This window comes from Chiloscyllium plagiosum, chromosome 2, assembly GCF_004010195.1.
Source record: "Chiloscyllium plagiosum isolate BGI_BamShark_2017 chromosome 2, ASM401019v2, whole genome shotgun sequence".
NCBI lineage: Eukaryota > Metazoa > Chordata > Chondrichthyes > Orectolobiformes > Hemiscylliidae > Chiloscyllium > Chiloscyllium plagiosum.
The window spans coordinates 26972902-26995415 of NC_057711.1; the positions used below are offsets into that span (position 1 = coordinate 26972902).

Sequence of the window (22514 nt, forward strand, 5' to 3'; positions counted from 1 at the left end):
TCATCCCACCCCCATCCACCCATTGTACTCTTTGCTACCTTCCCCCACCCTCCTCCCTGACCTAGCACCTTCATCTCCACCCCTACTCACCTATTGTACTCTATGCTACTTTCTCCCCACCCCCAGCCTCCTCTCATTTATCTCTCCACCCTTCAGGCACTCTGCCTGTATTCCTGATGAAGGGCTTTTGCCCGAAACGTCGATTTTCCTGCTCCTCGGATGCTGCCTGAACTGCTGTGCTTTTTCAGCACCACTCTAATCCAGAATCCACAAGATAAAGGTCCTCTACCATCTTATACAACACTGTTCACCCACTATCAAAGATCCACAGAGAGCCACTGGACAATGTGAATCAATTGGGAGCCTCATTGAAGAAGGGGAGACTTTGATAACAAACTCACACATCCTACAGGCACATGGCAAACTTCTTTACTATATCTTGGTCTAAGTTATATGTATGTATTTTTTGTATTGTAAGTATTTTGATAATGAAATTCCACATTGACTCCAGTGCACTTGTGTAGCTTTTAGCCATCTGAGGAACACATGCTTGATGTCTTAACATCAAGCTCCTAGTTTACACGGAGTACCCTTGCCTGCCCTTTAAGTATGCATGAAAAGACATGGACAATGTACAGCAGACATCTCAAACCTCTAGAGGAGCATCACCAACTCCCATGAAAGCCTGCAAATCCACTGGCAGGATACACAATCCAATATCTCTCAAGCCAACATCGCCAGCATCAAGTTACTGGTTACTGCTGATTAACTACATTGAGTGGGCCATATGTTTACATGCCTGATACAAAACTGCCAAAATCGGCTTTCTATTAGATTCTCCATCACGGAAAGTGGTTATCAAAAGGGCGCAGGAAACACTTCAAGGATGTCTTCAAACATTGCTTGAAAAATTGTAATGTCCCCATGAACTGGTGGGAATCTCTTGCCAAAGACTACCGAATGTTGACAAGAAACATCTGCAAAGTGCCAACCATCTAGAGTGTCTCTAACAGGTCCTGGTGGAGGCCAAGTGCAAACACCAGCAAGTGAATGTGAAAACCCAAGCATTGCACCCAACCATCTCTTCAATCACTACCTGCTCTACCTGAGGCAGGATGTGTGAGACCAGCACTGGGCTGGTTACTGGAAAAAGTTCATTCTCAGTTTCAAAGAGCTGCTGTAGCTGCTGGGCAGCATGGTGGCACAGCGGTTAGCACTGCTGCCTCACAGTGCCAGAGACCTGGGTTCAGTTCCCTCCTCAGGCGAAAAAACTGTGTGGAGTTTGCACATTCTCCCAGTGTCTACGTGGGTTTCCTCCAGGTGCTCCGGTATCCTCCCACAATCCAAAAATGTGCAGGTTAGGTGAATTGGCCATGCTAAATTGCCCGTAGTGTTAGGTGAAGGGGTAAATGTAGGGGAATGGTCTGGGTGGGTTGCACTTTGGTGGGCCGGTGTGGACTTGTTGGGCTGAAGGGCCTGTTTCCACACTGTAAGTAATCTAATCTAAAAAAAAAGATAAAGACCTATGTGCATAAAAACTGTCAGAAGGAAAATTAGAATATTGATCATGGTACCTTGGAGACCAAATTGTGGTGGAATATGAAGGGAGATGTGTCCTTCTTCTTCTGAGATCGTCCTTTAGGATTGTGGATGAGTTGCTTCCACTCCAGTTTGATGGCTCTGAGATAGCTGATAAGTGTAATGAGTGATCTGCAGATGGATCCCACTTGTAGGACAGGTTAGTCACTGGGGTGTTTGGAGGCTTGTGTTCCCCTCTGACGCCTTGTCTTTTGCCTCTGCACATTTCTACCACTGTGTTCAGTGACTTCTAGAATGAAGCTTTTCCATTTTTGAAGGTCAGTAGGCTGGGACCCCCTGAGTTGTTGGGAATGTTTAACCTCTTCAAGAGTCCTTTGAGGATATCCCTAAAGTATTTCCTATATACTCCTAGAAGTACCCTATCATGACAGGGTTTCGAGTAAAGTAAGGGCACAATGGCTCAGTGGTTAGCACTGCTGCTTCACAGCACCAGGGATCCAGGTTCGGTTCCAGCCTCGGGCGACTGTCTGTGTGGAGTTTGCAGATTCTCCCCGTGTCTGCGTGGGTTTCCTCTGGGTGCTCCGGTTGTCTCCCACATTTCAAAGATGTGCAGGTTAGGGTAGATTGGCCACACTAAATTGCTCGGGGATTCATCTAATTACGTAATGTAATTAGGTATATTAGTCAGGGGTAAAAACAGGTTGGGGAATGGGTCACTCTTCAGAGGATTGGTGTGGACTTGTTGGGCTGAAGGGCCTGTTTCCAGACTGTAGGGACTCTAATTCAAATTCTGGTGTCTCCTCTCAGGGATATGGATGATATATTCCTCCCAGTAGAGCTGGTTTTGAGTTATTAGCACCTTGATGCTGGGTCAATTGGCTTAAGAAAGGATGCTGTTATTGTGTTGTCTTTGTGGAATCTGTAGGAGGAACTGCTGGTGGTACATCTCCAGAATTTTGAGGTGCATGTTGTAGGTTGACCAAGTCTTTGAAGGATATAGGTACCTGAGCATTGCTGCTCTCTGATAACTATAACCTTGGTCTCAAGAAGCATAAGTTGAAACTTTATTGCTGGAACAGCACAGCAGGTCAGGCAGCATCCAGGGAACAGGAAATTCGACGTTTCGGGCACAGGCCCTTCTTCAGGAAGGCCTGTGCCCGAAACGTCGAATCTCCTGTTCCCTGGATGCTGCCTGACCTGCTGTGCTGTTCCAGCAATAAAGTTTCAACTTTGATCTCCAGCATCTGCAGACCTCACTTTCTCCTCAAGAAGCATAAAGACCATTAGACAGATAAGCAGAATTAGGCCATTCAGCCCATCAAGTCTACTCTGCTATTCAATGAGGTCATGGGTCAGATGTATGTCTTTCAAAAATTAAGGAGACAGATAACATCCTTTGTAATCAGGATTAAGAGTCTCACGTGGTATCTTGTCTTCCTGGTGCCAGAGTGAGGGACATCCTTAATCAATTTGAAAGGGTATTGAAGAAAAGAAGAATGATGATCGAATCATTGTCACTCATGTTGAGACTAATGATGTTGGGAAAAATAGACAAGATATTTTGTGTGGAGAGTACTTGGATCTCTAAGGTAAATCCAGATAGATCCCAATTGTGACAATTTATTGATTATTATCAATGCACATGCATCCTACTAATCTGCAATAAGTAGATCAAGGATGTAAATGTTTGCATAAAGGAGTAATATGTGAAAGAGGGGCTCTGTTTCTTGAGACACTGACACCTCCATTGGGACAAGAAGGAACAATACTATTGTGGGACTCTGGCATGGCAATGTTAATAGTCTAATGTTCCAACCCTCATTAATTAATGAGAGCTCGGTCTTTTAGACAGTAAAGGACATAATCAGTTATAAAACAGACATTACAGCTGAGCAATTGATTTGTGTGTGAGCAGTTTGTAAACCCACAGCCAGGCTAACTAGTAGCTGGAGTCACAACCTTGTATAAAAACAGCACATTAAATTCTTAAAGGTGCAGTGTATAAAGGCAAAGTATACATATAATATACATTTAAAGAAAGTTTAACTATTTCCAATAGCAAGTGAGCCTATCTGACTCAATAACTAATGGATAGATTCTTATGCACCAAGATCCCATGATGGGGATTTTGGCTGGAGGTCCTGCTGACTTCTATAGACATCATCAATATGGTTTGTCATTCCTGTTTGTGTTGTCAAGTTTGACTTTTATCGGTTGAAGTTGCTACACCAGAATCTGCTTATCTTGATGACAATGCATCCAAAGTTTGCAACAGATTTACCGCTGACTAGTCTCATTGCTCAAGCTGTTTCAAGTGGTTCAAATCTTCTTGGGATTTATTGAATTGTTCCTTAAGAGCCTCCAGCTCAGTCTGAAGCTTGTGGTTTTGCACAAGTGAATCCTACATGGGTTGTGATCTTCTGTTGGTCCAATGTATTTTTCTCCTTTTCTAACTGACCAGCCTCTTCATTCTTTCTTACCTCTTCCATATGTTGTTTTATTAACTGTTTCATTTCCAGCTTGAGTTGTTTCACTGGAGCACCACTACTGGCATTTATTTCTGGAAGGACTGTCCCATGAGCAACATACAGCTCCTTGTTTGAAACATTGTGCATCTCCACCAATTTTGTAGAAATTCAGAAGAAAGTCATGTATTCTGTTTCTTTTTATTCAGTTCTGCACGTGTTTCATGAATAGTCTGCTGTGGTTTCTATTGTGCCTCTGACATCTGATTGATTCCACAGCTTCTGAGGTGTGGCTGGCTAGTATATTCAGCAATTTCCACAATGTAGAACATCAGACAGCATCTGACTCCAGCACTACTGATCAAACTCATGGAATTGTTGAACTGCAGTATGCTGTAGGTAATACATTCCTAGATTTCATTGTGACTTGGGGTGCATGTCTTGTAGAAATCACTGGGGTAATATGCTTACCCCTGTGTCAAGCTTATAAGTCACCAGTTTTGTGAGGACATATAGATTGACATTTTGCAAGCTCTTTGGACAGTCAGATGTCATTGATATTTTCCATGAGATCGATATATGTTCAAGACTCAATGTCTTGTTGTGTACATCATTAGACTCTGATTTGTTTAATCATTTTATGTACAGCCCTCTAGCAGGAGACCTGATGATCTGTATTGTAGCTTGCAAAGTAAGATACTCCTTGGTCATGGTCCATTTTGGTTAGTACCTGGCTCTTTATAGCTGTATCAGCCTTTATTGTAGTGGACTGCGTCTGCCGATGGGCTTTGCTGCTAAAGCTGGGCATTTCCTTTGTGGAGGCAGAAGGCTACACATTCTGCATGTCTTGCTATGTTTAGGTGTTCTGCTGATTGTATCAAACACTGAGCTGGTACTTGGGACCTGTAAATTCTGTTGACCAGCGAGAATTGCTTTATTCTTACGTATGGCCATTTTGTAGTTTTTTGCCACTATAATTTTTCTGGAAAGTTTACAAGGGGAAACACTTAACAATACTGGCTCCCCATCTGGAAAACAAAATCCAGAATAAGTCCTACTTTCTATGTCTGCTCACAAAGTATTCAATGAATTCTAAAGACTTCTGTTTAAATGGCATGGATTCCAGTGATGAATACAAAACTGTAATCTGACTCTTCTAATGTGGTTCACTCTGAGGGTGTTTTAGTTCTTCAACTGTTAGTCTTGTTGTTAAGTCTGTGCTGACTGCTGCCTTCAGTTTCAACAATCTTTTCTTCTGGAGAGATCTGCCTGATTCTTAAAGGAGTGTTCCATAAAAGCTATACTCACTGCTCTGGACAAATTTCTCCTTCAACATTTCATGAATTCTTTGCACGGTCAGCTGTCTCAAAGCTTAAAACAACAATATCCACCACTGGTGGCCATGACACTTCAATGATAATTGCTAATCGGGGATTTATTAACTCTGTAGCTTATTGCTTTTAAAGCAGAACTACACATTATTAGTTATAAAACAAACATCACAGCACAATAGCTAATTTTTGTGTGTGCAGTGTTCACACTGACAGCCAGACTTGCAGAATTACAACCCTGCATTCACACAACATGCGGGATTCTTAAAGGTGATATCTCGTAAAGGCAAGGAACACATACCACAGCCTTTGCCTGAATTAGACTATAAACAGGGTCCTGATGGAAAGTTAAAATTGGGGACTGACAAGGACTTTAAACTAAATAAATCCTTGTCAGGACAGGTTATAAAAATGATTTTAAAAAGACAAGAAGTTGAAGCTTTTCATCTTTAACTCTTGTTTAATTAAATTTATTGTCAGAGCTAGGACTCAAGAAACAAACTGAGAAGAAAAAGCTGTATAAGATAGTGTCTCTTTATTCAAGTCTGTTTCTTGTATCCTAGTTCTGATAACTGTAAGACAAAAAGCTTCACTTTTTTTTTAACAAGACTTTAAAGCAGAAAACTGGGGCAAGGCTCAATGGAAAGAGTTGTATTTAAACCATTGTTTTCAAGTCCATTCAAAAACAAACAAAAAGGGGTGAGATTAGAACAAAAATCAGAAATAGTACTTCTGCAACCAAAGGATAAGGAAAGACTAAAAGATGTAAAGCAGTAAACCAAGAGAGAAAAATAAGTAATAGAAGATGAAAACAGGGGCATAAGGAAAGGTTAAGATATATGATCTACATAAGCCTTTGTTATAGCTCAGCTGACTGGACAGTGATTTGTAAATCAACTGCCAACAGTGTGGGTTCAGTGCAATGTACTGAAGTTCCTGCATTGGCTGAGGTTACCATCAGTTGAGGCTCACTTTCCTTCTCAACCTCTCCCCTTGCCTGAGGTGTAGTAGCCCTCAAGTTAAACCACCACCAGTCATCTCTCTCATGAAAGCGCAGCCCCATGGTTGCTATAGCATAGGACTATAGCAATATTACCTTTATAAGGAACAGATTGAAGGAATTGGAGATGCAAATTTGACGTGAATATATGACATGGTAGCCATTATCTCGAGTTGGCTTCAAGATGATCAGACCAGGAACTACACATATCATCTTATGAAGTTTACGGAAAGATAAGGAAAATAATAAAGGTAAAATCACTTCGATGGTGAGAGAGGATATAACAAGAGGGAAGCAGGTTAAGGAGACTTTATGGACGGAATTAAGAAATAGAGCAGGAATTTTGACCTGACATCGAGTTGTTCAAAACCCCCGGTAACAATTGTCGAACAGTAGGTTATATTAATGCTGTGATTAGACATATATGTTATAAACGTAGGATACTTCTAATGGGAGATTTTAACCGTGTGCCATGTATAGTTTCCACAATGATATTTCACAGATCCAATATGTCACAGATTTAACCAGGCCACATGGCAGGTAGCTTAATACCTTTCATTGGGAAAATGTTAGAGTCGATTATAAAGGATGGAATTGTAGAACATTTAGAAACATATAATATGATCAAGCAGAGTCAGGATGACTTCATGAAGAGAAAATCATGCCGCAATTACTTGAGGACGTAACAAATGGGATCGATAAATGGAAAACAATAGATATAATGTATTTTGATTTCCAAAAGATAGTGCATATAAGATATGAGCTCATGGTGTTAGGGTTACAATATTAGCATGGATAGAGGATTGGCTAACTAATAGAAAACAGAGCGTTAAGATGAAGAGTGAATTTTCAGGATGACAACCTGTAGCTACCACAGAGATCACTATTCAGGTCATGGTTATTTAGAAGATATATTAATGATGTGGATGATATAAGTCAATGTAGTGCAGCCAAGTTTGTGAATAACAGAAAAATACGGAAGGCAAGTGGTGAGGATAATGCAATGAGTCTGCAGCGGGATATAGACTGGTTAAGTGAGTGGGCAACAATAAGGATATGGAATATAATGTTGGAAGATGTGGAATTATGCACATTGGCGAGAAGAGGAGAGGTGCTGGATATCATTTAAATGGACAAATATTGTAGAAAGCAGCAGCATGAGTATTTGGAGGCCTTTATGCATGAATTACAAACAAAAGATCCAGGTTTCATGGGTAATCAGCAAGATTAAATTTTACCTATTTTTATTTATTCATTTTTTGTGGGATCTAAGTGTCGCTGGCTGGCCAGCATTTGTTGCCTTTTCCTAGTTTCCTTGAGAAGATGGTGGTGAATGGAATATCGTCATCTTATTAATACAGAATTGAGTAGAAAAGTAGAGATAATTGGATTCCTGATGAAGGACTTTTGCCCGAAATATCGACTCTACTGTTCATCGACTGCTGCCTGACCTGCTCTGCTTTTCCAGCACCACAGCATCCAGCACTCGAAAACTAGAGATGTCTTGCTAAGATTATACAAGGCACTAGTTTGATCATATCTAGATAACTGTGAACAGTTTTGCTTTCCTTACCTAAGGAAAAATATATGGGGATTGGAGGCAGTCCACAGAAGCTTCACATGGCTAGTCTTGGCTGTGATGGGATTTTCTTATGAGGACAGGCTGAGTAGGTTGGCCCTGTACTCATTGGAGTTTAGATGAATCAGAGTAGAAACAGGCGTTAACAGGATAACTAAGGAGACATTGTTTCTGCTTGTGGGCCAATCTAGAACCAGAGGTAAGAATCTCAGAGGAAGGGATTTAAGATAGAAATGAGAAATAATTATTTCTGTAGTGAACCTATGAAGTTCTTTACCATAGAGAGTTATCAAGGTTGGGTCATTAAGTGTATTAAAGGCTGAGATAAACATATTTTTAATCAGGAAGGGAATCAATGGTTATGGGGAAAAGGTAGGAAAGTGAGTTGAGGATTGTGAGATCAGCCATGACCTCATTGAATGATGGAGCAGACATGTTGGACTGACTGGATTACAGTGGTTCCTATGTCTAATTGTCTAATTATAGGGAAATGACCGGGAAATGGTGGCATAGTAGTAATGCCACTGGCTTAGTAATCTAAAGGCAAAGAGTGAGATTCAAGTGAGGCATTTAGATGGAATTTAAATCCAATGAATTAATCTGGAATGTAAAACTAGTCTCAGTAATAGCAACCATGAAACTGTAACTGATCATTGTAAAAACTATTTGATTCACGAATGTCCGTTTCAAGAAACAAATCTGCCACCTTTATCCAGTCTACCTTACATGTGACTCCAGAATCACAGCTATGTGGTTGATTCTTAACAGTTCTCTGAACAAGTCACTCAGTTCAAGGACATCAGGGATGGCCAATAAAGGCTGCTGCCCACATCCCATGAAAGAATAATGAAAAAAGGTAGTGAGCCAGATGTCATTAGTGGCCTGTACATAGATGAATATTTATCTAATATGATCAAATTCTGCATAATATCTGCAAGAGAGAAACACAAAACAATTGCTTGATGTTTAACTTTAAGCAGGAGAAAGTGAGGACTTCAGATGCTGGAGATCAGATTCAAAAAGTGTTGCACTAGAAAAGCGTAGCAGATCAGGAAGCATCTGAGGAGCAGGACAGTTAATGTTTCAAGCATAAGTCCTTCATCAGGAATAATTCCTGATGAAGGGCTTATGCCGGAAACATCTATTCTCCTGCTCCTTGGATGCTGCCTGACCTGCTGCGTTTTTCCAGTGCCACACATTTTAGCTTTAATAGGTTCATTTTCAATGGGAAAATAAGATACACACAGGGATCTGTACAAAGTGATAATTGGTAAAATAATAGATGATCAGTTCAAAATGCAATTTAATGTGATATCGAGCCAGTTTATACTTCTGTTATGGACTAGGCAAGACCACTCAAAACATTCTAGAGCAGGCAGCCCAGACCATAACTTTGCATTTTATTTCAGTAAGTGTACAGTGAAAATTACCATGATTAAGTTAGCGAGTTTGACTACCAGGTTTCAAACAGACAAAAAATTTATTCACAAAATTACACAATGAAACATGAAGAACAAAATAAAGAACTCCTAGAGAACTCAGACTATCTAAACTAGACTTATGTATGCTGTTCCGAATACACACAACAGTCCCAATAAGCAAACCCCTTTAAACACAGTACAAAAAAGAATCAGATGCTTCCAGGTTGAACTTAGAATGGAGAGCAGAAAGAGTTTCCTCACAGCTCACTGTTGAACTCCCAACCAGTTCTGGACTGAACTAAACTGCTCATCTAGAGAGCTGACCACTCCCCTTTCATTCTCCAAGTTACTTCTCCAACATAACTACTTTGGCCTGAAGTCTTATTTGCTTACATATAAACAAAAGGCCTTTCAAAATCCATCTCTGTACCAAACTAGTCTGAATGGAGCCCGGCCTGGTTTATTACCCCTCTGAAAAAAATCAAGTACAGAGTATCCTTGAGCCAAGGAACAGCTTTAAGAAAAAAAAAGGACTAGCTTTGTAACAGCCTCAAGGGCTTGCCAAAGAAGACAGTCATGGTCTGTTGAAGAGGTAACAGGCAAAATAAAACTAAACAAAATAAAACATTTTTTTAAAGCACAGATTCTGGTGACTAGGAAAGAACAACAAAGGAAGACAAGTCAGATAATTGGAGTTTAAAACATCATGAAAAGAAAGCATGATTGAAATTTATACAAACAATTTACAATTATGTCGGAATTAGAAGAAAAACTGATGATGATGATGATATTGTGAGTGAAAACATTGAATAGGCAAAATAATTACTTTGTTTCTGATTTAGAGTAGAGGAATACAGCAGAGAAAGAAGCCAACATGTTGAACATCACAAGAAAACTGACTTTGAATCAGCAGCAGTGGCTCACCAAAACAAGTAACTAAAGTAATAGCAGTAATGGCATTAAAGAATGATAAATCACCAGGACCAGATGGTTTCCAATCCAGGGATTTAAAGGTACTTGGGCAAGATAAATTGGATTATAACATTCCAAAATTATTTCAATGTAGGAACTGTTCTGTTAAATTGGAAAGTTGCACATATCATTCTGATATTTAAGAAACCAGAGAGAAAAAAAATTATGATCAGTTTGCCTAATATCTGTTGTTGGAAAACTATCAGAGCCATAATTAAGGGTTAACTGAGTTAATTGAAAATTTTCAGTTAATCAGTAATAGTCAACATGCACACAGTGAGAACCTCCTGATATATGTCAACAACCTAGATACTGGTGTATAGCAAACAATTTCAAAGTTTGTAGATGATACAAAAACCTGGATACATTTTGAACAGTGACTAAATTAGTGTAGACCTTCAAAAGGACATATAAAGGTTGGTAGAATGGATGGATAAGAAGCAGATGAAGCTCAATAAAAAGAAATGTGAAGTTATTCATTTTAGTGGGAAGAACATGAAGAGATAATATAAACTAAATGACAAAACATTAAAGTGGGTGCAGGATCAGAAGAAGGTGGATTTACATGTTCATAAGTTTTGAAGGTAGCAATATAGGTTGAGAGTGTAGGTAATAAAGCAAACTGTACTACAGGCTTTTTTAATATGGAGCATAGAGGAGAAGAAGGGGGTTATGTTGAACCTGTATAAAACACTAATTTGTTCTCAGCTGGTGCATTGTATCTACTTCCGGGCATGCCATTTTTTAAAGAATGAGAGGCATTGAAGAAAGTGGAGAAAAGATTAATGAGAATGGTTCTTGGATGAAGAACTTCAGTTATGAAGGTACATTGGGTAATTGTAACTACTTTCCTTGGAGTAAGCTGAGAGGATATTTGACAGAGATATTCAAAATCCTGAGAGGTCTGGGCAGAGTAGATAGTGAAAGAATCAAAATTGTGAGGACAAAATTTGATATTATTGGGAAAAGAAACAAAAGAGATATGAGAAAAAAAACATTTTCCTGGGGAATGTGGTTAAACTCTGGGATGCACTGTCCAAGTGTGTAGTGGAGGCAGGTTGAAATGAAACATCCAAAAGGAAATTAGACTGATATCTGAGAAGTAAGCTATGGGGAGAAAATGGAAGAATGGCATTGTGAATTACTCGGAAATCCCACAGAGATAAAATGATTCGAATGGTCTCCTACTGTGCAGTATCAATCCTATGAAAATGGTGCAAATCCAAAGGGACTTGAGGCAGTGGTGGGGTTTGAGGTGGAGGGGTGGGGAGTGAGTGAGTGTCAGGGGTGGATGTTCATATCTGTACACAATTAAATTGTCATGAATAGATAACCATTTTTTTAAAAAGTTAATGAAATGCTGGTTTTTGGAGCCACAGGAATAAAATAGTAAAAATCATGCTTCAGTTATTAAAAGTTTAGCCCACACCTGAAATACAGCAAGCAGTTCTGGGTATTAATCTCAAGGAAGGAGTTTTTAAAATCTGCATTCACAGGATGAGGGTGTCACTACCTAGGTCAGCATTGACTGACCCTTCCTAACTACCCAGAGGGTATTTAAGAGTCAATCACATTGGAGTGGGTGTAGATTTTCTTATAGGCCAGTACAGGTAAGGATGGCAGTTTCCTTCCCTGAAGGACATTAATGAACCAGATGGGTTTTTCCCACAACAATCAATTCATGGTCATCGTTAGGCACTTAGTTCCAGATTTTTATTTAATTCAAATTCCACCATCTGCCATGGCGGGATTTAAACATGGGTCCCAAGAATATTACCTGGGTCTCTGGATTAACAGCCCATTGATATTACCATTATGCTGTTTCCTTTCCTTTCGAGGGAGTGCTATGTATATTTATCAGATATACATCTTCAAGGTCAAAGTATGAGAAGAGAGGTAACACAAATTAAAAGATTTTTTCCCTGAATTTCATGAGTTTAAATAATTATTTGATTGAATTTATCAAGATATTAATGGGAATAGGTAGGTTAGAGAGAAACCGTTTCTACTGGTTAAGGAATATAGACTAGATAGTCTTAAAATCAAATCTAGACTATTCATGAATGATTTTAAGAAACATTTCTATGTACAAAGGGTATTAGAATTTGAAATTCTGCTACTGAAGATTGGGGCTAGATCAATAGATAATTTTCTAGCTTAGATCAATAGTTTTTGTTATCCAATAAATTGTTACTTTATGGAGCAAAGGTAGATCTCTGGAGCATAGATCAGTCATGAATAAATCAGGTAGTGAACGAGTCCTAAGAGGCTTCTCCTTTTGCTACCTTCCTACATTAAAAAAAAAGTACAATTATTCATTAGTAATCCTTCTGGAATAACATTAATGCTTTGCATCTAGTATCAAATATTAATGGCTAATCTGAAGAAAGGTCACTGGACCCGAAATATTAATGGCTAATCTGAAGAAAGGTCACTGGACCCGAAATATTGATTCTGTTTTCTCTCCACAGATGGTGCCAGACCAATTTCCATTTTTGTTAATAGCCAGTCTGTTTGGTCCTTTCATCCTTGTTTAATAAGCATGAATTCCTCCCAAGTTTATTACCTAACAAATAAGTTATTATGCATAAAGAAATGTAAACTATCAGCCCTATCAATTATTTATCTTGAAGTGTTACATCTATCACATAATCCGCAAAAGGATAAATATTATTTTTGAAAAACGTATGAATTAACCATGCAGTGACAGAATTAAATTTTAAGAACACAAATTAAAGAATGATCAATTTTAACTTGGCTTTCTTCCAACAACCTCCAATAATAATAATAGACAGTTAAACAATTGAAACATTTGAGTTTTTTCCTGTACTATTTACCTGTGGTTCTGCCTCTAAATTAATCTTGAAGGGATTTGCCTTGCCATCTTCAGTGACTTGAGGAGACCAAAGCTTAGTTTCAGGCCTGGGACACAAGCAAACAAAACCTCAACAACTGCATTTTCGCTTTTCATTGTTAATGCACTCAAATCATTTACGGAAAATGCACAGATCAGCAAACACGAGGGATGTTAGGATAGAAAATGACGACAGTACTTGTGCTAGAAAAAGCATTTGGTTTGTGTTAAAAAGAGTAACTCTCAATGACAGTCACAATGAGCAGTTCTTTTCTTTATTGTGCTGTCTAGTCCTTTGCTGCACATGCAACGCTGGAACAGTTCTTCTATAAGGAGTCAATGTTCCCTGTAAATCTGTTTTAATTTATTGATGATATAATATTGTACTATAGCCATACTAACCGGTTGATCTTGAGGCTTAACTGACTGGTAGCAGCCTTGATCCTATTCTGAGCATCAACATGTGTCATAGCATCTGTACTTATTCCGTCAATGGCTAGGATAACATCACCAGGGGAGAGATTAGCTAGTGATGCCTTGCTTCCAGGTGTTACCTAGAGATTTAAACCACATCAGAATTTTGTTTAGTATTAGTGGACAATATAGATCATGATTGTAAACTTAATTGTACAAGAGTTAATACCAGCTAAATATAGGGACAAAGTTGGTTGTATTCCCATTGATCGCAGAACAGTAAAGTGTAAGGTACCAACAGTGGGATGAACATCTCTTGAAAATTCAATTGTCTTATGCTTTTCCAGAAAAGTGCATGGTACAAATGTAGTTCCCTTAAATAACAGAATTGCCCACATATTAGATGTAAAACATAACCTGCATAAAGAGTTCTTCTTGTCTATTTTATCCACTTCACCTTCCCTTGGTTCTCTTGAAAGTGCTTAGCACTGCTATACTATGGCTCTACTAATTTCAGGTGATTTTTACTTCTTTGATCAACAGGGCATTCATATGTGATATCCAACAACATATGAGCCTCACATGTGAGTCTAATCATTCCTCTGTGAGCAACAAGTAACATAGTTCATTGGAAAATGATTCTGACTAATTTACTTCTTGTTAGTCCTGTGAGGTATAAAGGCTGTTCAATTAAATTATTACCACTATAAGGTTAGTAGAAAATCAGAGTATTGATTGTAACGTGTTGCATAACTATTAAATGGCATAGAATTGTAATGATAGATCACATTCCCTCCATGAGGGGGTTCCTGTTCCCAGTCACTAACTAGTACCTCTCAATATGGGGAGGCGTAACTTGGCTCCTCTCTTTTCGAGTTCACTCACTGACCTTTATAAAGAATTGGTTCTTTTTCAGCTTGGTCCATAGCTCTGTCTAATAAAAGTGTAGTTACCCAATGTAAGGAGTCAATTACGAGATTTTCTTGATTGAAAGAAAGAGCAATTTGATTACCTGCTACTCCTTAAAAAAAATAATAAAGATGTGATACCAACTATACATACACACACGTAGAAAATTGAAGAGGGATAGTCTACAGTATAAAAAGAAGATAAGGATATACAGTTTAATGCCCTTAGAGTATCCTTGAGTGGGCATTAGAATATCAACTGGATACCCTGGTTGTATGGATGTCTGGTATTCTCAATGATGGTGAAAAGTTAGATCTCTTTAAGCTCTTGATCTCTAGATGTTTCGCTCTGTTTGCATTGTCACTAGGTGATTTGTCCTTTACAAGATAGTGAACACTTCACTCATCTAGTTCCAGGCAAAAATAATTCTCTCCCAGTTCTGACAAAAGTAGTCCCCTGAAATACAGCTGGTTTGTGTATTTCAGTGTTCATTGTTCATTGCTTTGAACTTTGATAATTGCAGCTAATGGCTTTCATCTTCAAAATGACTTGTCAGTCAGGTGGAAATCAAAAAAGATGAGTTTCTTCTTGCCCGACTGATTGATCTAGTTTCAGAATCTTTTGATTAAAATATTAATTTCAGCTCAGATGCTTTCATTTATTCCACATTGGCTTCACAAAGCTTAGCTAGCCTGTATGGTCAGCTGATTACTGTGGTCAATTTTAAACCATTTTTAAAATCATTTCCATCCAGTCACAGATATTAAAAGCAGATGACGGAAGTTGAAAACCAAGAATTTATATTTTTAGATCACTATTGTGACAAAGGCCACTGGGCGATGTCAAGGTTAGACTGATACCCTGCATGGCCAAGCAATCCACCAGCATGAACCCCTACAATATTGAACTATCTGTGAACACAATATATCAAGGATCACACATAAACTGTGGTCATTTGGTTACCACTGATGCATACTCAGTAACAGGCCAAGGATGGGAAAGGAGAATGAACAGTGAATTGATAAAATTGGATTGTTAATTTAAAATATTATACTGGTGCATATTTTTCACAAACAAAACCATATTTTTGGATCTAAACTAAATTATGGAAAAAGATTTTCACCCAGGCTGCTTCTAAATATTGGGAAGTAAAATACAAGCGATGTTACTATTTAAAGATAAATGGTTTTATATCAAAGCAAAGGAAATAGTAGTCAGAGGAGATCGTATGACCCAGCAAACCTGTTGCAATGATGCTATATTGATGAAATATTGGTGGTATGATTGTTGCTTTCTTTTATTGTACATTTTGCACAAGATACTTGCCCAATGTAGTAGCTGCAACATTGCTAAATAGGCAAGAATTTGACACTTTTCACTGCAGCACATCAGCACTATTGCATTATCCTTTTATTTCCGGGAATCTGGATTTAAAGCCATTTTGTACAAATGGATGAAAATCAGCACATGAGCTTTAAGGTTTCTCTAAGAAGTAAGCTTTTGGACTATCAATGCAGTTCATGTAGGGTAAAAAATAAAAATCACACTGTGAAAAACACTATTGAAGTTAAAACCCTTGGATTATCAAAGATGAAAAATAATTAATTTCCCAATAATGGTCTCACTGTTCAACAGAATAATTCACATCCAACTGAATTTTTGAAGACTTTATTTATGAACCCAGATTTTAATTAAATGCTTAGTAATAAACGTGGTTGGAGGAGTCTCACTGAACAGGAAACTCAGCTATGAGATATAGAACTGTTTCTGAGCCATGTCAATGAAACTAGAACAGCATCAGAATTCTGAAACAGCAACTGAAAAGTAACATATTAATATCAATAAATTTATGTATCACCCCCCCTCCCCAACTGAAATAAAGGGGAGGGTTCTTGGCAAAAAAATAGGTTTATAAAGATAGATAGATATGCAAGCTCAAAGTTTTGTTATATTGTGACTCAGGAAAGAAAACCATACATTCTTTCTTAAAATCCTTATCAGAGGAAGCAGAAGGGAATTTGAAAAGAGTAATGGAAAAATGCTAGGATTTTAGATTCCAGGCCAATTTCAAAACAACTAAAAATGCTCCGTCACAAGCTGCATGTAGATTAAAGAAATGATATCATGTTCTTTGCTAACCTAAAGTTAGTATGACATGACTAACTAAACATTCCATGTCGGCACTGACTAATTTGAAGGTATACTGAAAGAACAAAAAACAAGACTGAAGTCTATATTAGCCATCATTAACATTGCATTCTACCCCTGGCCCCACAGCCTCATGACTGCCTTTGTCATACCAAGAGTGTTACTTACTTTTGGTTAACTCTAGTTAGCCAAAGGATTGGATAGAGTTCATTTATAGTTGTATACATTCCTGGTCACAAATCACAGGCAATCTGGCAATGTCACTCACAGTTGATCAACAAAGATGTTTTGGTATTTAAGGAATTGATGAATGAAATTTCAGGGTTTTATTTTTGTATGAATTTTTTTATGTTTCAAGATGGCGCCAGAGGGTGGCAACATTTTGCGAACAGATCTCATTCTTATAATCTACATCTTATAATCATTCTGCTCTTCTAAACCTCAATTCTAAGTCTAAGTCTATCAGAATTACTATGTTCTCTTAAATCTACTTTCAGGTTTAATGATTCTATGACTGGCAAGGCTCAACTAGTGACACTGGAATCACAACCTTAGAGCAACCAAAGACCTACCAGCTTCCTGCAAGCCTGACTACCTTGTGGAAACCAGTACTGAGGCCTGACTAGTGCGGGAACAAGACCTGACCCCACGGTAACCGGACATTTCGGAGGCCCAACCAAACCAGCCACCAGAACTCTCCCTGGAATGCTCAAGGAGCCCAGTCCCCCACTGTGATCACACACATACCACTCGGAGCAGCTGACCTCCTTCACCAATGCCTGGGTTTCAACTCCCCCAGCCCCATACTTCTGGCAAACGTCCGAGCCATTGAGAACAAAATGGATGAACTCAAAGCTCGACTCACTTTCCAAACAGAATTGAGAGATTACTGTTTGCTCTGTTTTACAGAGACATGACTGACTGTACCTTATAACCTGAGGGTTTCTCAGTTCACTAAATGGACTGCTAGGGCAAGGCAAGGGGCAGTGTGGTTTGCCTCCTAATCAACACCTCCTGGTGCTCAGACGTGGCGACTCTGATGAATTACTGCTCCTCAGACCTCGAATATTTTACACTAAAGTGGCGTCCCTATTATTTGCTGCACAAGTTTACCTCTGCTATCCTGACAGTGGTCTTCATCTCACCCCATGTGGAGGTGAAGGGTACACTGAATGTAATATACAACGCCTCAAACAGTCTTGAGACAGAATACACCAAAGCCTTATTCATCATAGCTGATGACTTCAACCAGGCCAAACTCAAGAACGTGCTACCAACACACCATCAACACATCTTCTGTCCCACCACTGATCTGAACATCCTTGACCATTGTTATAAAACCAAAAATGCCTGCCTTGTGGACATGCAGAATTTGCTTCGCCTTCTGAGGAAATAGATGTTGTTGTACTTTTTTGACCATTGCATTGATGTGAATGGACCAGGACAGATTGTTGGTGATATTTACTCCCGGGAATTTGATGCTTTTGACCATCTCCACCTCAGCAGCATTGATGCAGACAGGGGCATGTCCTCCACTCTGCTTCCTGAAGTCAATGATGAGCTCCTTTGTTTTCCTGATGTTGATGGAGAGATTGCTGTCTGTACACCATGCTGCTAAGCCACTATTCTCTTTCTTGTATTCTGTCTCATCATCGTCTGAGATCCAACAACAACAGTAATGTTGTCTGAAAAGTTGTAAATGGAGTTGGGGTGGAATTTGGCCCCCACAGTTGTGAGTGTACAAGGAGTACAGTAGGGGCTGAGAATGCAGCCCTTATTTTCACTTTTCATAGCTTTGAAGCAAACTAAAAACAGTTGAACAAGGAGTTTAGTAAAATATTTAAATACCAGGGAATTAATGAAAAAAGAGATCTCTGGAGATATTCATCTTTTTAATCCAAAGGGACTTGTGGAATTAATTACCAATTAAGTGAACAGCTGAGCGTATATAGCAAAGAAAATGACCTAATTGTTTTGGGAGGAGATATGTTTCCTTTCTTCCTTGGTTAGGCCATCCCTAATTGCTTTTGAGAAGGTGGTGGTGAGCTGCCTTCTTGAACCACAAAAGTCCATGTTATATAGGTTGACCTGCAATGCTGTTAAGGAGGAAATTCTAAGTAATTTGATCGAGGGACAGTGAAGGAACGCCAACATATTTTCAAATCAGGATAGTGAGTGGCTTGGAGGGGAACTCGCCCATGGTAGTATTCCCATGTATCTGCTGCCTTTATCCTTCTAGATGGAAGTGATTGTGGGTTTGGAAGATGCTGTCTGAGAAGCATTAATTAGTCCTCATAGCATATTTAGCATATGGGTCACCTTGTGTAGCAGTGAGGACGGGAATGAATAATGAAAGTGCTGGTTGAGATGCCAATTGAGTAATCTGCTCTGCTCTGGATCATGCCAAGCTTCTTGAATAATGGAGCTGCACTCATCCAGACAAGTGGAGAGTATTCCATCACATTTGTGAATTGTATCCTGAAGATGGTGCAAGGTATTGATGAATTGGAAGATGAATTATTTGCCATCAAATTCCCAACCTCTGGCCTGCTCTTGTCACTATAGTATTTATATGGCTTGTCCAGTTCATTTTCTGCACAATGATGACTCTAGGATAGCGGGAATGGAGGGATTCAGCAGTGTCAGTGCTACTAAATGTCTACAGAAGACGTTTAGCTTTTCTCTTGTTGGAGGTAGTCATTGCCTGGCATTTGAGTAGGATGAATTCTGATCTGAAGTTGCCCAGGTTTTGCTGCATACGGACAGTCTTCCTTATCTGAGAAATTATGTATGATGCTGAACATTGTGTAACCATCAACACCTCCACTCCTGAGGAAAGATCATTGATGAAAAAGCTCAAGATGGTTAGGCTGAGGTCTCACCCTGGAGAAACTGAGGAGATGATGGGATCCACTGAGGGAAGGTGAAATATCCTTGTGAACCTTGAAAATTAGCAAAGATTAGCTTTGATAAAAAAATAGTATTTCTTTCAGAAACACGACTATCCAGAAACAGATCTGAATATCTGTCTGAGGACTAAGAAGCAGTATAGAGCTTGATTCTGACTCTGTTAACATAATGTGGTGGAGTAACAGTAGTGTAGTGGATGTTGGCACTGGATTATGAATCTTAATACCCAGGCTAATACTCTCAGGAAAATGATTCAAATCCTGCCATAGTGAAATTTGAATCAGAAAACAAGAGCTGGAATTCGATAGAGGTAACCCTACAGAGGCTGTTATCCTGTCACCAAGTCACCCTTTATTTACTTACGGAGAGTCTGTGATACTGATGCAGCTTTCTCTGACCCAGCTCTCAGAGTGAACTGTGCCTCTCACATTCCTGTGTAAGTATGTCAGCCAGAGCTCCCTGATTGGACCAGACTAACAGCCCCAATCAGGAAACTCATATTCTATGAGATCTACCTGGCTGACTTCATTACAATCACTACAGCAGCCATTATAGAATTTTGTAAAAATCCATCTGGTTCAAGAATATCCTTTTGGGAATAATATCAGTCATTCTCACCTGGTCTGATCTACATGTGACCCCAGACTCTTAAATGCCCTCTGAGATGGCACTCAGTTCAGGATGAAGTGAGGGCTGGTAATAAATGCTGGCTCAACTAATGACATCCATATCCCATGAATGACCAAACCAAAATACTGCAATAGGGAAAGTGGCCTCATCATTTCCTTCAGAATTTGAGGTAAGAACATTGAGTGACATCTCCTTCAAGGGATGCCTTGTGCACATTGAGGTATCTCGATCCCCACTTCCCAATTTTGTGCATCCCCTCAGCCTCCAAAATTCAAACACCTAAACTCCTTTCCGTAGAGTCCCCTGATTTCTCCCTGTCAAAAATCCCCAACTTACCTTAGTCTGACATCCGTGACAGATCATCCTCTCTTATAATCCCAGCAGTGTCCACAATTTCCTTCTGGTTCTGCTGGGACTATTCAGCTGCCAGCCCTGGAGGTAGAAGTTCCATATTTATCTCATAAGGTCACTCTCACCATCTCAATACCATGGGGCAGTCTTTAAATGATCAACCATCTACTGGAGTGGGACAATCAACATGCCTCTCTCCACAAAATAAAGCCCAAGAAGTTAGACCGAAAGTACAGACGGGCGCAGATCCGTCAAAACCAACACCAACAGATTTATCCATTTTGTTAGTGCCCTGTTTACAGCAGTGTATACAGTCACCATCCTGTCAGAGTACAATGGAGAAAGTGAGGACTGCAGATACTGGAGATTAGAGTCGAAAAGCATGGCACTGGAAAAGCACAGCAGGTCAGGCAGCATCCGAGGAACGGGAGAGTTGACATTTCGGGAGTATTAGACTACTATGGCGCTTAAAGAGAAATCGAAATGTCCAGCATTTAACCAACAGATTGACTCCACAAAATGCCACTTTTTTAAACAAAAAGCACAATTACTGTATACAAGAATGAAACATAGCAAGCACCATTTAGTTAATACTATAGTTTAAAATTACTAATGATATAAACTCAGTTCTATGTTTTACTTCCCTCCAAGAATTCTCTTGTACATTAGAAGAAATTTGAACGTTCATTCAGTTTTCCTCGGAACAGCACAAAGGTATACCACAGGACCCCACCAGAAGTTACTTTAATTTCTCTCCTGGTGATGCAGCTGTTCTTCCATTTGTTTTTGGCCAAATAATTCTTCAAATTCCTTTTAAAACCTCATGACTTCACAACTCAAGCTTAGATTTCACTGTATTATCTGGACTTACTGCTGATTTTCACTATGAGCATCACTGTAGTTGCTTTTTCTAGCTCTAAGCTAGACAAAATCTTCAGGGTTCTTCAACTTCTATCATACCCCACTCCATATATTCCAAGTTTTCTAACTGTCCAAATGGATTTCATTGTGAGAGCCATTGTATTTATTTCTCGAGCTTCAAACTAGCGAATATAGTCGCTTTATTCATCATAAAATTAAAACTGTATTTTCTCTGCTTAAGGTGCAGGCCCAACTAAGAAATAACTTCTGATGGCTTATTCAACCCAGTGAGATGCTGACTACACCAAAGCAAAATGGCCACTGCCTTCTGTAAGCAACACCCAGATCCTGACTGATTTCCTCTTTGCCTGTTCCAAGCTGACTGGTTACTGGCTATTGATTCTGTGAGCAACACACATATCTACGCAAATTAAACAAAAGCATCTTCTAACTCCCACTGTCCAACTCCACTGAATGCTTTGTAATGTTCTCAAACAGAAATGCAATCATATTTTACATTCAACACAACTCTCTGATTCTGTAACCAACATGAATAATTTCTAAATAAGTTATAAAACTCCTTATCTCAGAATAGCTAGCTTTTAGATGCTTCTATGGATATAACGATAGACAGTTGAAACTTTATTCCTGGAACAGCACAGCAGGTCAGGCAGCATCCAGGGAACAGGAGATTCGACGTTTCGGGCACAGGCCCTTCTTCAGGAATGAGCAGAGAGTGTTCAGCAGGAGAAGATAAAAGGTAGGGAGGAGGGACTTGGAGGAGGGGCGTTGGAAATGTGATAGGTGGAAAGAGGTCAAGGTGAGGGTGATAGGTCGGAGTAGGATGGAGGCGGAGAGGTCAACAGTCTCGGACTCCTCCCTCCCCTTCCTAGACCTTTCTGTTTCTATCTCAGGCGACCGAATCAACACGGACATCTACTACAAACCAACCGACTCCCACAGCTACCTGGACTACACCTCCCATCCTGCCCCCTGTAAAAACGCCAACCCATTCTCCCAATTCCTTCGACTCCGCCGCATCTGCTCCCAGAAGGACCAGTTCAAAATACGTACAACACAGATGGCCTCCTTCTTCAAGGACCGCAATTTCCCCCCCGACATGGTCGACG

The 22514-nt window shown here is 39.4% G+C and overlaps 1 protein-coding gene across 2 annotated transcripts in view; it reads right to left on the reverse strand.

Annotated features, from left to right (window-relative positions):
- Positions 1-22514, reverse strand: part of pdlim3b (PDZ and LIM domain 3b) — a 107113-nt gene that overhangs the window by 53059 nt on the left and 31540 nt on the right. For both annotated transcript variants that reach the window (XM_043706005.1, XM_043705997.1), the window contains exons 2-3: positions 13564-13715; positions 13145-13229 (exon numbers count right to left, since the gene is read on the reverse strand). In XM_043706005.1, the coding sequence (XP_043561940.1) occupies positions 13145-13229; positions 13564-13715 (237 nt within the window). The remainder of the gene's footprint in view (positions 1-13144; positions 13230-13563; positions 13716-22514) is intronic.